Source organism: Bos indicus x Bos taurus, chromosome 3 (genome assembly GCF_003369695.1).
Source record: "Bos indicus x Bos taurus breed Angus x Brahman F1 hybrid chromosome 3, Bos_hybrid_MaternalHap_v2.0, whole genome shotgun sequence".
Classification (NCBI taxonomy): domain Eukaryota; kingdom Metazoa; phylum Chordata; class Mammalia; order Artiodactyla; family Bovidae; genus Bos; species Bos indicus x Bos taurus.
The window spans coordinates 58,319,601-58,331,664 of NC_040078.1; the positions used below are offsets into that span (position 1 = coordinate 58,319,601).

Here is a 12,064-nt window from a genome sequence, read left to right on the forward strand (position 1 = left end):
CCACATCTATTTTAGCCCAAATGAGATTTAGAATAATAAAAAATCATGGAAGATGATCTGTACTCTGTGTTTTAGTGGTCTGCACTCTGCAAGCATTCAGCACTTGGTCAGGTCAAATGTGTTTATTTAACACCATATTACTCATAGTGGTAAAGTTCAACTTTGTGACAGATGAAAAAAAAAAAAAAACCTTTATTTGGTTAGCTAAATAATTCAGATATTATTGGTTATCCAGGCATATGTAAGCCATATACTTAAGCAGGATATGTTTCTGAATCAGTTGTGCTATCTCATGTCATATGGAAAGTTTATTTATCTGTAGTTTTTAACTTCCCTGTGATCCCTGGGCAAATTATTATTCTTTTCTGATTTGACACTTTGTCTTCATCTCTCACCTCCTCAAAGGTCTCTCTCATCCTCCAGATACATTTTACTGACATGTTTCCAGATGACTCCTCATAATTATTTAAAGTGCACTCAGTATTTCTTAAGCAAAGTTTTAGTTTAGAAATAAGGGCTTCATTTAATACAAAAGTGCTCCCTTTACAGGAGAATATTTCATATAATCAGTCAACACTGGGAATACAAAAAGAACTGATGACCAGAATGTTAAGGGAAAAATATAGTATTATGAAGTTCCATTCTGGTTCTCACCTAGTATCTTCTCCCATCAACATATTTTCTCATCTATTCTCCACTATAGATGTGATCATAATGCATATCATTTCAAATGTTTTTCACTCACAAAAATTTGAGAATTTCTGTCCAGCCTACAGGGATAAATACAAAAGTTATTTGGATGGAGATGCCTGTGCCCCAGCCTTTCCTTGCTACCCTAAAGACTGAAGAGGTCATATTTCCAGCACAGCTGTGTCACCGCACATTGGAGGGGAAGCTAGGCACATTTTCATGGAGACGATACAAAAAAACTCTCATTGTGAAACTAGTGCTTATACGCCCGTGCTGTTCTGCCTGTGATTTGTACTTTTATCTTATGTGAATATGTGAACATCATGAATGGTAGGACTACAACCCAAGGATACTGCTTCTCCGTCTGATTCTCTGCTATCCATCCATCTGCCATTCATCTGTCTAACATTTACTGATTTAATACAATCTGTCAAACTCTCCTACTATCTTGGGGAATTCAAGGTTAACTATTTCTTAGATATAAGCCACATGATTTCATGGTTTAATGACTTACAGTGGCTTTTAAAGTATCATACAATATTGACAGAATAGCAAAAGCTCGGGCAAGCAACAATACCTGCCATCTCAGCAAACAATCTAAACAACTTAGTATCATGAAAACTTTTCTAACTTGTTTTGTGAAGATTGTATAATCCTGCCCCTTATGAAAAAGGTAACGGGGTTGATTGAAAATGTTCATGTAGTTTGACATTGTTAGATGGGAGAGTTACCTGTAGCCTGTTGTGACTTATTTTCCTTTCTTGGGCTCCGACATCACTGTGGATGGACTGCACCCGTGAAATTAAAAGATACTTGCTCCTTGGAAGAAAAGCTATGACAAACAGATAGCATATTAAAAAGCAGAGACATCACTTTGCCAACAAAGGTCCATACAATCAAAGCTATGGTTTTTCCAGTAGTCACGTACGGATGTAAGAGTTGGACCATAAGGAGGGCTGAGTGCCCAAGAACTGATGCTTTTGAATTGTGGTTCTGGAGAAGACTCTTCAGAGTCCTTTGGACAACAAGATCAACCTGTCCATTCTAAAGGAGATAAACTCTGAATATTCATTGGAAGGACTGATGCTGAAGTTGCAATACTTTGGCCACCTGATTCAAAGAGCTGATTCATTGGAAAAGACCCTGATGCTGAGAAAGTTTGAAGGCAGGAGGAGAAGGGGGCAACAGAGGATGAGATAGTTGGATGGAATCACTGACTCTATGGACATGAATTGGAGCAAACTCTGGGAGACAGGGAAGCCTGGTGTGCAGTCCATGAGGTCGAAAAGAGCCGGTCACAATCTAGAGACTGAACAACAACAAACCTGTGGCTGACTTTTAACTTTTCCAAAAGAGGACAAAAAAAAGATTAGATTTTTTTTTTTTTTTTACTTAGCCAGGATCCATTCTTCAATAGCTTTATATTATAGCTAATCAGATATTTTAAGGCAAGTACTAGAAAGAATAACTTTATACCCAATTAGGTACCTATTATAATACTGCTTGTCTAGTCTTCTTAGAACTTGACCTGAAGCTTGTTGTCTCAGGAGTCAGAGAAGGCATATACAGTAACCCAGGGATAACTTCTCGGAGAAGGCAATGGCACCCCACTCTAGTACTCTTGCCTGGAGAATCCTATGGGCGGAGAAGCCTGGTAGGCTGCAGTCCACGGGGTCTCGAAGAGTCGGACACGACTGAGCGACTTCACTTTCACTTTTCACTTTCATGCATTGGAGAAGGAAAGTGTTCTTGCCTGGAGAACCCCAGGGACAACGGAGCCTGGTAGGCTGCCATCTATGGGGTCGCGCAGAGTCAGACATGACTGAAGCGACTTAGCAGTAGCAGCAGCAGCAGGGATAACTTCTACAACTAATATCAAAGAAGTTATAAATGTTGATAAAGCTAAGCTTTAGTTAATTAACTAACCCTTAACTGAAGGATTGGGAGGACCAGACTTTTTTCAAGAGTTCTGCCAGTCTTAACATGGAGTCAGAATTTTTATCTTCTCCCCACTCCCCCCTTTCTGCCACAAGCAAACTTACGTCTCCAATTTGATTTTATATTAATGCTGTCATAATTCTACTGGTTAATATTAACAAAATATCCAAGAAAGTCAGAAATTTCATGTTACAAAAGAGTTAGATGCCTGGTTGCCAGTGGACACACTTCTAGATCATACTTGTTTCCTGGGGTATTTTAGAATGCTACTACTCATTTCTTTTCATACTTTCTCAGCAATGTTCTATTACTACTCCAAAAAATTTTGGAAAGTGTTTTCCTAAAGAGAAGAAAAAGGGAAAAGGGCATAGAAGGTGCTAGGGAAAGAATCAATATAGGCTACTGAATTTTTAAGGTAAAGGTAATTATTAGAACAAGGTCCTGTGAGATTGCACTTGAAACCAGTCATCCTTTAAGTTTGGTTTTTCTTCCATCTTCAGTTACTTAGCTGTCAAACATTCCAAGGAAGCCTCACCTCAGGACCTTTGCAGTTGCTATTGCTCCTACCAGAATGATCTTTCCCAAGTTATTTGCATACCCTCAGTCTCATCGCCTTCAGGTCTAGCCACATGTCACTTGAGAGCTTTCTCAAACACCCCTCTAAAGTGGCCCCCTCCCCACCTTAGATTATTTCTAGTCTCTTAACCTTTATTTTTCTTCATTATACCTGACTACTGATGGTCATTTTATATTGTAATTTTATATATATATTTGCTTGTTTATAAATTCAGGGATTTGTCTCTTCTCCCAGCTGGTCCTCAATAAATGTTTGTTAAGCGAATAGCACTTTGAAAGTCACGTATCTATTAAGTCCATATTCTTCAATCTGACATTCAGGGTCCTATACATTCAGAGTTTAACTTAGTTTTGCAGTCTTTTATGGGAAAATAGGGTCAAAAGTAAGCTGGGGACATGTCATGCTGCTACTGCTACTGCTAAGTCACTTCAGTTGTGTCTGACTCTGTGCGACCCCATAGACGGCAGCCCACCAGGCTCCCCCTGTCCCTGGGATTCTCCAGGCAAGAATACTGGAGTGGGTTGCCATTTCCTTCTCCAATGCATGAAAGTGAAAAGTGAAAGTGAAGTTGCTCAGTCGTGTCCGACTCTCAGCGACCCCATGGACTGCAGCCTACTAGGCTCCTCCGTCCATGGGATTTTCCAGGCAAGAGTACTGGAGTGGGGTGCCATTGCCTTCTCCGGGGGACATATCATGGAGTACCTTAAATACAGACTGAGAAATTGTAGTGCTTTGGCTCTAGTATGCCCAGTGGAGCTATACAGCCTCATGGAGTGTGAGTCTTCTCTGCAATCCTATGAATGTTCCCAACAGGATCAGGGTATGCAGTTACCCCAAGAGCACCCAGGAAGAGCATCCTATTACAGTAAGCAGCTTTATAAATAGTATAGTATAAAGTTAAACTAAGTTAACCTCAGATGGGATACAGTAGAAGGTACTGAAGCCTATGGGGCTCCTTCAAATCATCATGTTATATTAGGAAATTTGTATCACTGTTTTGCATAGAAATCTTCAATGCCTCCTCATTGTTTGTTGATTCAACTATAAACTCCACTCCTTTACCTTTAAAATCCCAGTCTTTCTACAATTATTTATTAATATAGAAATACTAAAAAAAATTCAGTGTAATCAATAACTCAGGTTAAACGAACTACATTTTTCATTCTTGCATATCTTCTTTTCTGCCTCTGTATCCTTTTCTCATACTATCCCTCTGTTTAGAATTTCTTCCAGAGCATGATCTCTGATTGTCAAAATAATACCTCCATTTCCTTTACAACCTGTGAAAGCTCTCTCCCTCCTTTGAATCGCTTTACCCCTTAACACACCTTATCTCTGCCTATATTATAATTGCTTTTGTAATTTACCTTATATCATAATATGGATCCCCATAACGTTTAATGCAACGCATTTTTCACAGTTAGTGTTCAGTTAATGGTTGTAGAATTTGATTAATTCTCTTTAAAACGATTTTAAGATCTTCCAAGGACAGTTATAATTTTGTCAAGGAATGTATACTATCTTTCATTAGAGAATGACTTTTGCAACTAATATTCACAGCTAATTACTCATTTAGTATTGATAGCAACACAGCTCAGAAATTTTAAACATACATGAACATTCTCAGCAGCATTTTCTGTTCCTTTTCTGTGCCCATAGCCATCTTTCAGGTCAAGCAGGTGCATGGTAGAGAACATGCAGTCAGCATTCATTTCCTAATAAAGTAGTGAGAAGAGTGCCATTCCAAAAATATAAAACAAGAAGACTGTTTGGACAAACTAGCTACTTTAAAGTTACTTTACAGTTGTTTTTAGGATAAATTCTGGATTTCTGTTGAGTAAATGATAAGGTAAACAAAATACTTAAATAACAAATCTATATTACAGCCGCCTGTCTCAACAACTCAATCAGCTGTTTCTCTGGTTATCTGATTTACAATTTTGCATTAAATCTTGAAAACAGTGGCCTGATTCTCCTATGCAAATGAGTTCACCCATGTACCCAGCTGTATTCTTTACTGTGTTCCGGGCCCAGAAACAAGGAAAAGGAGTTTGTCAACTATTGAGGGCAATGTCTCCATTTGTATAGATGCATAACAGTACAAAGGTTAAAGTGTCTGCCTGCAGTGCGGGAGACCTGGGTTCGATCCCTGGGTCAGAAGGATCCCCTGGAGAAAGAAATGGCAACCCACTCCAGTATTCCTGCCTGGAGAATCCCATGGACGGAGGAGCCTGTGGGCTACAGTCCACAGGGTCGCAAAGAGTCAGACACGACTGAGTGACTTCAGTCACTCACTCACTCATAACAGTACAAAAGAAACATGTAAAATTAACAACAGGCTATTTTTTTCATCTCTAGGGACCAAGAGGACCAGATGGTCCCTTAGGAGAACAGGGTATACAAGGTACCAAGGTAATCATTTATTTTCTCATTTCATATGCAGTTAAATATTTTTGAGCCTGTATTTCCTACCTGTCTAAACACTGATGTATTTTCTTATAAAAGTTTCTATCATTTCTTATAAATGATTCTAATTTTTAAGTCTAATTATGAAATGTACATAAAGTTTTCACTGTACTCACAGAAATGTGTTTTTGTGTTTTTGAAATATGCATTTAATGTCTTACTTTTTTGGTATGTGAATGTATGTAAGACCATAACTCCCATTCTTATTAACTCACCTGTTATTGATTCTTGTTAGGGTGAAACAGGAGATCAAGGAAAAAGAGGGCCTCGTGGTCTTATTGTGAGTAGTAAAATATTTCACGTTAATGATAAACATATAAAATCTTCCATTTTTCTTGGTCTGTGATTCATATTTGAGGAGGGAGCTGCTTGACCCAGGCATTTTCTTTCTCGTGTAGGGTAAGACTGGAAACCCTGGAGAGAGAGGAGTTCAAGGAAAACCAGTAAGTAATTAAAAATAATCAAACCATAAATATATTTTATCCATTTTATCCTCTGATACGACTCTTGTTTAGTAATCAGTATGTTAGACTAAGAGAATGTAAGTTATTTTCCTCCTTTAGTCCTTAGGTCATTCTTTCATTGGGGCAAATTGCTTACTCATTCTGGGCCTTTTCTGTACCTATCTATAAATTGATAGTGGTAACTGACACTTTAACTTCATCTGATTATGATAGTTTTTCTGTAAAACCCATTTCAAGATAAAGTAGTGTGATATCATATAAATATAATGGAACATTATGAAGCTAATGTAAGAAACTTCTTTAAGGCCTCATACCTGGTTTCATTTTAACTGAACTTGTGTTGTTTGGACCCTTGGCATGTGGAGCTGTGTGTGTCTTTATAGTTCCTATGGCCCTACTCTAAGAGTTTTTAATATCATATAATGCTAAATATTTTCCTACCATCAAAAGTCTCAGAATTATACAATTTTTTTCACTGGGACATAAGTCCTGTGGTTATGAATATTAATTGAAGGGGAGAATATATGTTTTTAAAAAGAGAAATATATTCACATACACATGTATGTTACTCATATATACATGTATAATTTTGAATACACGAGCTTAAACGTATGGGTTTTTTATTTCATTTTAAGCATAGTTTTTAATGTCATTTTGATCTGTTATATACATATATGTATAATTTAAAGTTATACAGTTTAAATATACGGCAACTGAATAGTCAGGAAAGGATGGGACAAAATTGCTTTAGTTGCTGTAGTAGTTATCACTAATGTCACTGGATTCTCTTGTTCGTCTATGAAGTCTGCTGCCCCCTGCCTGTTGTTTCCCATAATAGCATTACATTTGACAATGGTCAAACCTACAGTAGCAGAGACTTAAGAGAAAAATGGTTGTATCCAGGGAAAGAACTTGTTTGTGAGACTACATTATTAATTGAAGTCACTCTGAAAGACTATTTCTGAGTATTAATATTCATCATCTGAGTTTCTTTTATATAAGTGTATAAATGTAAACAGTGTTTACATTTATTTTACATTTATTTATATAAACAGTGTTTCTGGAGATTCTTCCATGTTGCTGCACTGTACACAAAATTAATATTTGTGATGAACGGAAACATTGGGAATTTTTCAAGTCTGTTCTTCTTATTTTAGAAAAATGAAACCAGGAGAAATTAAATTACTTACACATATTGTACATTGTTGACATTCCTTAGATTTTACCTTCATGTTCAGCTTATCACATATGCCTGGATAAATATAATATTAGGTATCTGGTTTCCTCAACCAAAAAACCAGAAATTTTTGGTTGAGGAAAACAAATGGTTCTTACTAGAACTTAACTAGGTGACAGCAAACAAGTCTCATAGACTATTGCAAGAGTGAAGTTACGTTAGCAGATGACAGTACAAAATGAGTTAATACTAACTGCTGAGGTTTACTTAGATTTATACATACATCAGCCCCTTGGTCTTGATTGAATTGAAAGAGACTTGAGATCTGAAGAAAGCTAGGATCAATCAATCCAACAAATCCAGATGCCCTCCAGATACATTTGATCCTGCACAGTAATCTCAGTGTCTCTAGTCATTTTTTCACTGTCAACAATCAGACAGTGCTTGTAATAGAAAGATACACGAGGTCAGATTGACCTTTGTTTTAGTGCATACTGCTAATAATGCATAGTCTTGGCTAGGTTGGTTAGCTTTTCATTTTTTTTTTCATATTCTTTTCTTTTTTTTTATATTTTATTTTATTTTTTTTAATTAATTTTATTTTATTTTTAAACTTTACATAATTGTATTAGTTTTGCCAAATATCAAAATGATCATATTTTCTTCATGTGTAAAATAGACATCTCTAAATTGTCATGGAACTGATACTTTTGAACTGTGGTGTTGGAGAAAACTCTTGAGAGTCCCTTGCAGCAAGGAGATCCAACCAGTCCATCCTAAAGGAAACCAGTCCTGAATATTCATTGGAATGACTGATGCTGAAGCTGAAACTCCAATACTTTGGCCACCTGATGCAAGGAACTGACTCATTTGAAAAGACCCTGATGCTGGGAATTATTGAAGGTGGGAGGAGAAGGGGACAACAGAGGATGAGATGGTTGGATGGCATCATCGACTTAATGGACGAGTTTGAGTAAGCTCCAGGAGTTGGTGATGGACAGGGAAGCCTGGCGTGCTGCAATCCATGGGGTCTCAAAAAGTCAGACACCACTGAGCAACTGAACTGAACTGACTGAAATTGTCATAATACTAAAACTAGGTATTAAATGAAAATTGCTAGCACGTATAGTTCTCGGCTCGTCCAAATAAACAGAAGTATACTTGTTATGTTGTTGTTCAGTTGCTCAGTCATGTCCGACTCTTTGCAACCCCATGGACTGTAGCACACAGATTTCCTTGTCCTTCACTCTCAGTGCTCAAGCTCATGTCCACTGAGTCAATGATGCTATCTAACCATCTCATTCTCTACTGCCATCTTCTCCATTTGCCTTCCATCTTTCCCAGCATCAGGATCTTTTCCAATGAGTCAGCTCTTCACATCAGGTGGTCGAAGTATTGGAGCTTCAGCTTTAGTATCAGTCCTTCTAGTGAATATTCAGGATTGATTTCATTTAGAATTGACTGGTTTGATTGCCTTGCAGTCCAAGGGACTCTCAAGAGTCTTCTCCAGAACCACAATTCAAAAGCATCAATTCTTCAGCGTTCAACTTTGTTTATGGTCCAACTCTCACATCTGTGCATCACTACTGGAAAAGCCATAGCTTTGACTATACAGACCTTTGTTGGCAAAGTGATGTCTCTGCTTTTTAATGCACTGTCCAGGTTTGTCATAGCTTTTCTTCAAAGGAGGAAGCATCTTTTACTTTCAGGGCTACAGTCACCACCTGCAGTGATTTTAGAGCTCAAGGAAATAAAATCTGCTATTGTTTTAATTTTTTCCCTATTTGCCATGAAATGATGGGACCAGATACCATGATCTTAGTTTTTTGAATCTTGAGTTTGAAGCCAGCTTTTTAACTCTCCTCTTTCTCCATCATCAAGAGGCATTTTATTTCCTCTTCACTTTCTTCCATTGGGGTGGTATCATCTGCATATCTGAGGTTATTGATATTTCTCCTGGGAATCTTGATTCCAGCTTGTGCTTCATCCGGCCCAGCATTTTGCATGATGTACTCTGCATACAAGTTAAATAAGTAGGGTGACAATATATAGCCTTGATGTACTTCTTTCCTAATTGGGAACCAATCCATTATTCCATGTCTGGTTCTAACTGTTGCTTCTTGACCTGCCTACACGTTTCTCAGGAGACAGGTTAAGTGGCTGGTGTTCCCATCTCTTTAAGAGTTTTCCACAGTTTGTTGTGAGTCAAAGGCCTTAGCATAGTCAATGAAGCAGAAGTAGATGTTTTTCTGGAATTCCCTTGTATTTTCTGTGATCTAATAGATGTTGGCAATTTGATCTCTGGTTCCTCTGTCTTTTCTAAATCCAACTTGTACGTTTGGAAGTTCTCAGTTCACATACTGTTGAAACCTAGCTTGGAGAATTTTGAGCATTAACTTGCTTGCTTGTGAAATGAGTGTAATTGTACAGTAGTTTGAGCATTCTTTGATATTGCTCTTCTTTGGAATTGGATGAAAACTGATCTTATCCATATTTGTCTATGGGCCAATGTTATTTCCTATACTTTTCTTCTATCTGTGGGTATATCTGACTCAGAGAATCAAGAAGAAAGGACATGATGCATTGTGTTATTAAGGTGATAAAGTCCACATAACTTATTAGTTTTCTAAATCTCATAAAAGAAACTATAAACAGTTCATTCATCATTGATTTTTATACAGATACTCTTTCAGTGAATGAGATAGGAGTATTAAATCCTTTACCTTCGATTTTTGTATTTGTATATGACTCTCATTCTTTCAGATTTTGCTTTATACATTTTGAAACTATTTTTAGAGTATTTACATATGGTTATTATGTCTTCCCAATCAACGGACCCTTTTATTATCATAAAACGTTCCTCTTTCTGGTAATACTTTTTATTTTTAAATCTACTTTATTTGATATGAGTCTCTCTAGATGTTTGCATGGCATATGTTTTTCGTTCATTTATTTTCAAGCTATCTGTGCCTTGATGTTTAAAGTGAGTGTCTTAAAGTTACATCTTGCCTTTAAATTCATCCTGACAACCTCTGCCTTTTAATTAGTATTGGCTCCATTTCCACCTAATGCAGTTATTGACGTAGCTGCATTTAGGCCTCCCATTTTATGACAGTTTTTCCTTTGTCATGGTGGTGGTGTTCAGTGCCTTCTTCATTGTTGTTCAGTCGCTCAGGAGCGTCCACTTCTTTGTGACCCCACGGACTGTAGCACGCCAGGCTTCCCTGTCTTTCACCATCTCCCGGAGTGCCTTCTTTGGGCAGTGAATAACTTTGAGAACTCCATTTTAATTCAGTTATTGACTTTTTAACTATACTTCTTTTCATTATTACTTTTAAGTGGCTATTCTAGGTCAGAAGTCAGCGAACTATCTCTGTAAAGAGCCACAGGATATTTTAGGCTTTGTGGCTATGTGGTCTCTGGTGCAACTACTCAGCTCTAGTGTCATAGTGTGAAAACAACCATAGACAGTATATAAAGAATGAGCTGCTGCTGCTAATGCTAAGTCGCTTCAGTCGTGTCCGACTCTGTGTGACCCCAGAGATGGCAGCCCACCAGGCTCCCCCGTCCCTGGGATTCTCCAGGCAAGAATACTGGAGTGGGTTGCCATTTCCTTCTCCAGTGCATGAAAGTGAAAAGTGAAAGTGAAGTTGCTCAGTCGTGTCTGACTCTTAGCGACCCCATGGACTGCAGCCTACCAGGCTCCTCCATCCATGGGATTTTCCAGGCAAGAGTACTAGAGTGGGGTACCATTGCCTTCTCCCAAAGAATGAGCATGATTGTTCAAAAAAATTATTTACAAAATCAGGTGATGGTCCAAATTTGGCACTCCGACTGTAGTTTCCCAAAAACTGATTTAGGGGTCACAGCCTAAGGTTCTAATGTCTACTTAGAGTTAATATAGTAATACTTAACATAATAGTAAGAAATTTGTGGCCATATAAATTTGTTTACTGGCATCCTGTCTTACATGCTATACTTGTTTTATGTATTACATTTCTATATATGTTATAAACCCCATATTTCGAAGTTAAAATTCTACTCTAATATAAATAGAATACTTTTTGTTTTACTATAAATTAAATACATGTTTTAGAGATATTTAGAAGGAAAGTAGTGATTTTTAAATGTATCCATGCATTTACTCTTTCTGGTGCTCTTAATTCTTTCTATATATGCACATTTCTAAGAGGTATATTTCCCTGAAGCCTGTAGAACTTCCTTTAGATTTCTTATAGTCAAGCTTTTTTAGTGATGAATTCTCTTAGGTTTTCTTTATTTCACCTTTATTCTTGAAGGATATTTTCACTGATTACAGAATTCTGGGTCAACAAAGTTTTTTTTTTTTTGCTTCCATTCAGTACTGATTTCATTCAGTGCTATAAAAATGACATGCCATTTATTTTTGGCCTGCATTATTTCTGAAGAGTGGTCTACACTTACCTTTATCATTATTCCCCTGCATATAATGTATCATTTTTCTCTGACTGTTTTCAAGATTCTCTCTTTATCTTTGGTTTTCAGTAGTTTGATTGTGGGAGAAGGCAGTGGCAACCCACTCTCCTACTCTTGCCTGGAAAATCCCATGGGCGGAGGAGCCTGGTAGGCTGCAGTTCATGGGGTCGCGAAGAGTCGGACAGGACTAAGCGACTTCACTTTCACTTTCCACTTTCGTGCATTGGAGAAGGAAATGGCAACCCACTCCAGTGTTCTTGCCTGGAGAATCCCAGGGACGGGGAAGCCTTGTGGGCT

At 37.6% G+C, this 12,064-nt stretch overlaps 1 protein-coding gene across 5 annotated transcripts in view; it reads left to right on the forward strand.

Annotated features, from left to right (window-relative positions):
• The window catches only part of COL24A1 (collagen type XXIV alpha 1 chain), a 391,998-nt gene that overhangs the window by 253,052 nt on the left and 126,882 nt on the right, over positions 1-12,064 (forward strand). For all 5 annotated transcript variants that reach the window (XM_027536666.1, XM_027536671.1, XM_027536669.1 and 2 more), the window contains exons 30-32: positions 5,564-5,617; positions 5,907-5,951; positions 6,070-6,114. In XM_027536666.1, the coding sequence (XP_027392467.1) occupies positions 5,564-5,617; positions 5,907-5,951; positions 6,070-6,114 (144 nt within the window). The remainder of the gene's footprint in view (positions 1-5,563; positions 5,618-5,906; positions 5,952-6,069; positions 6,115-12,064) is intronic.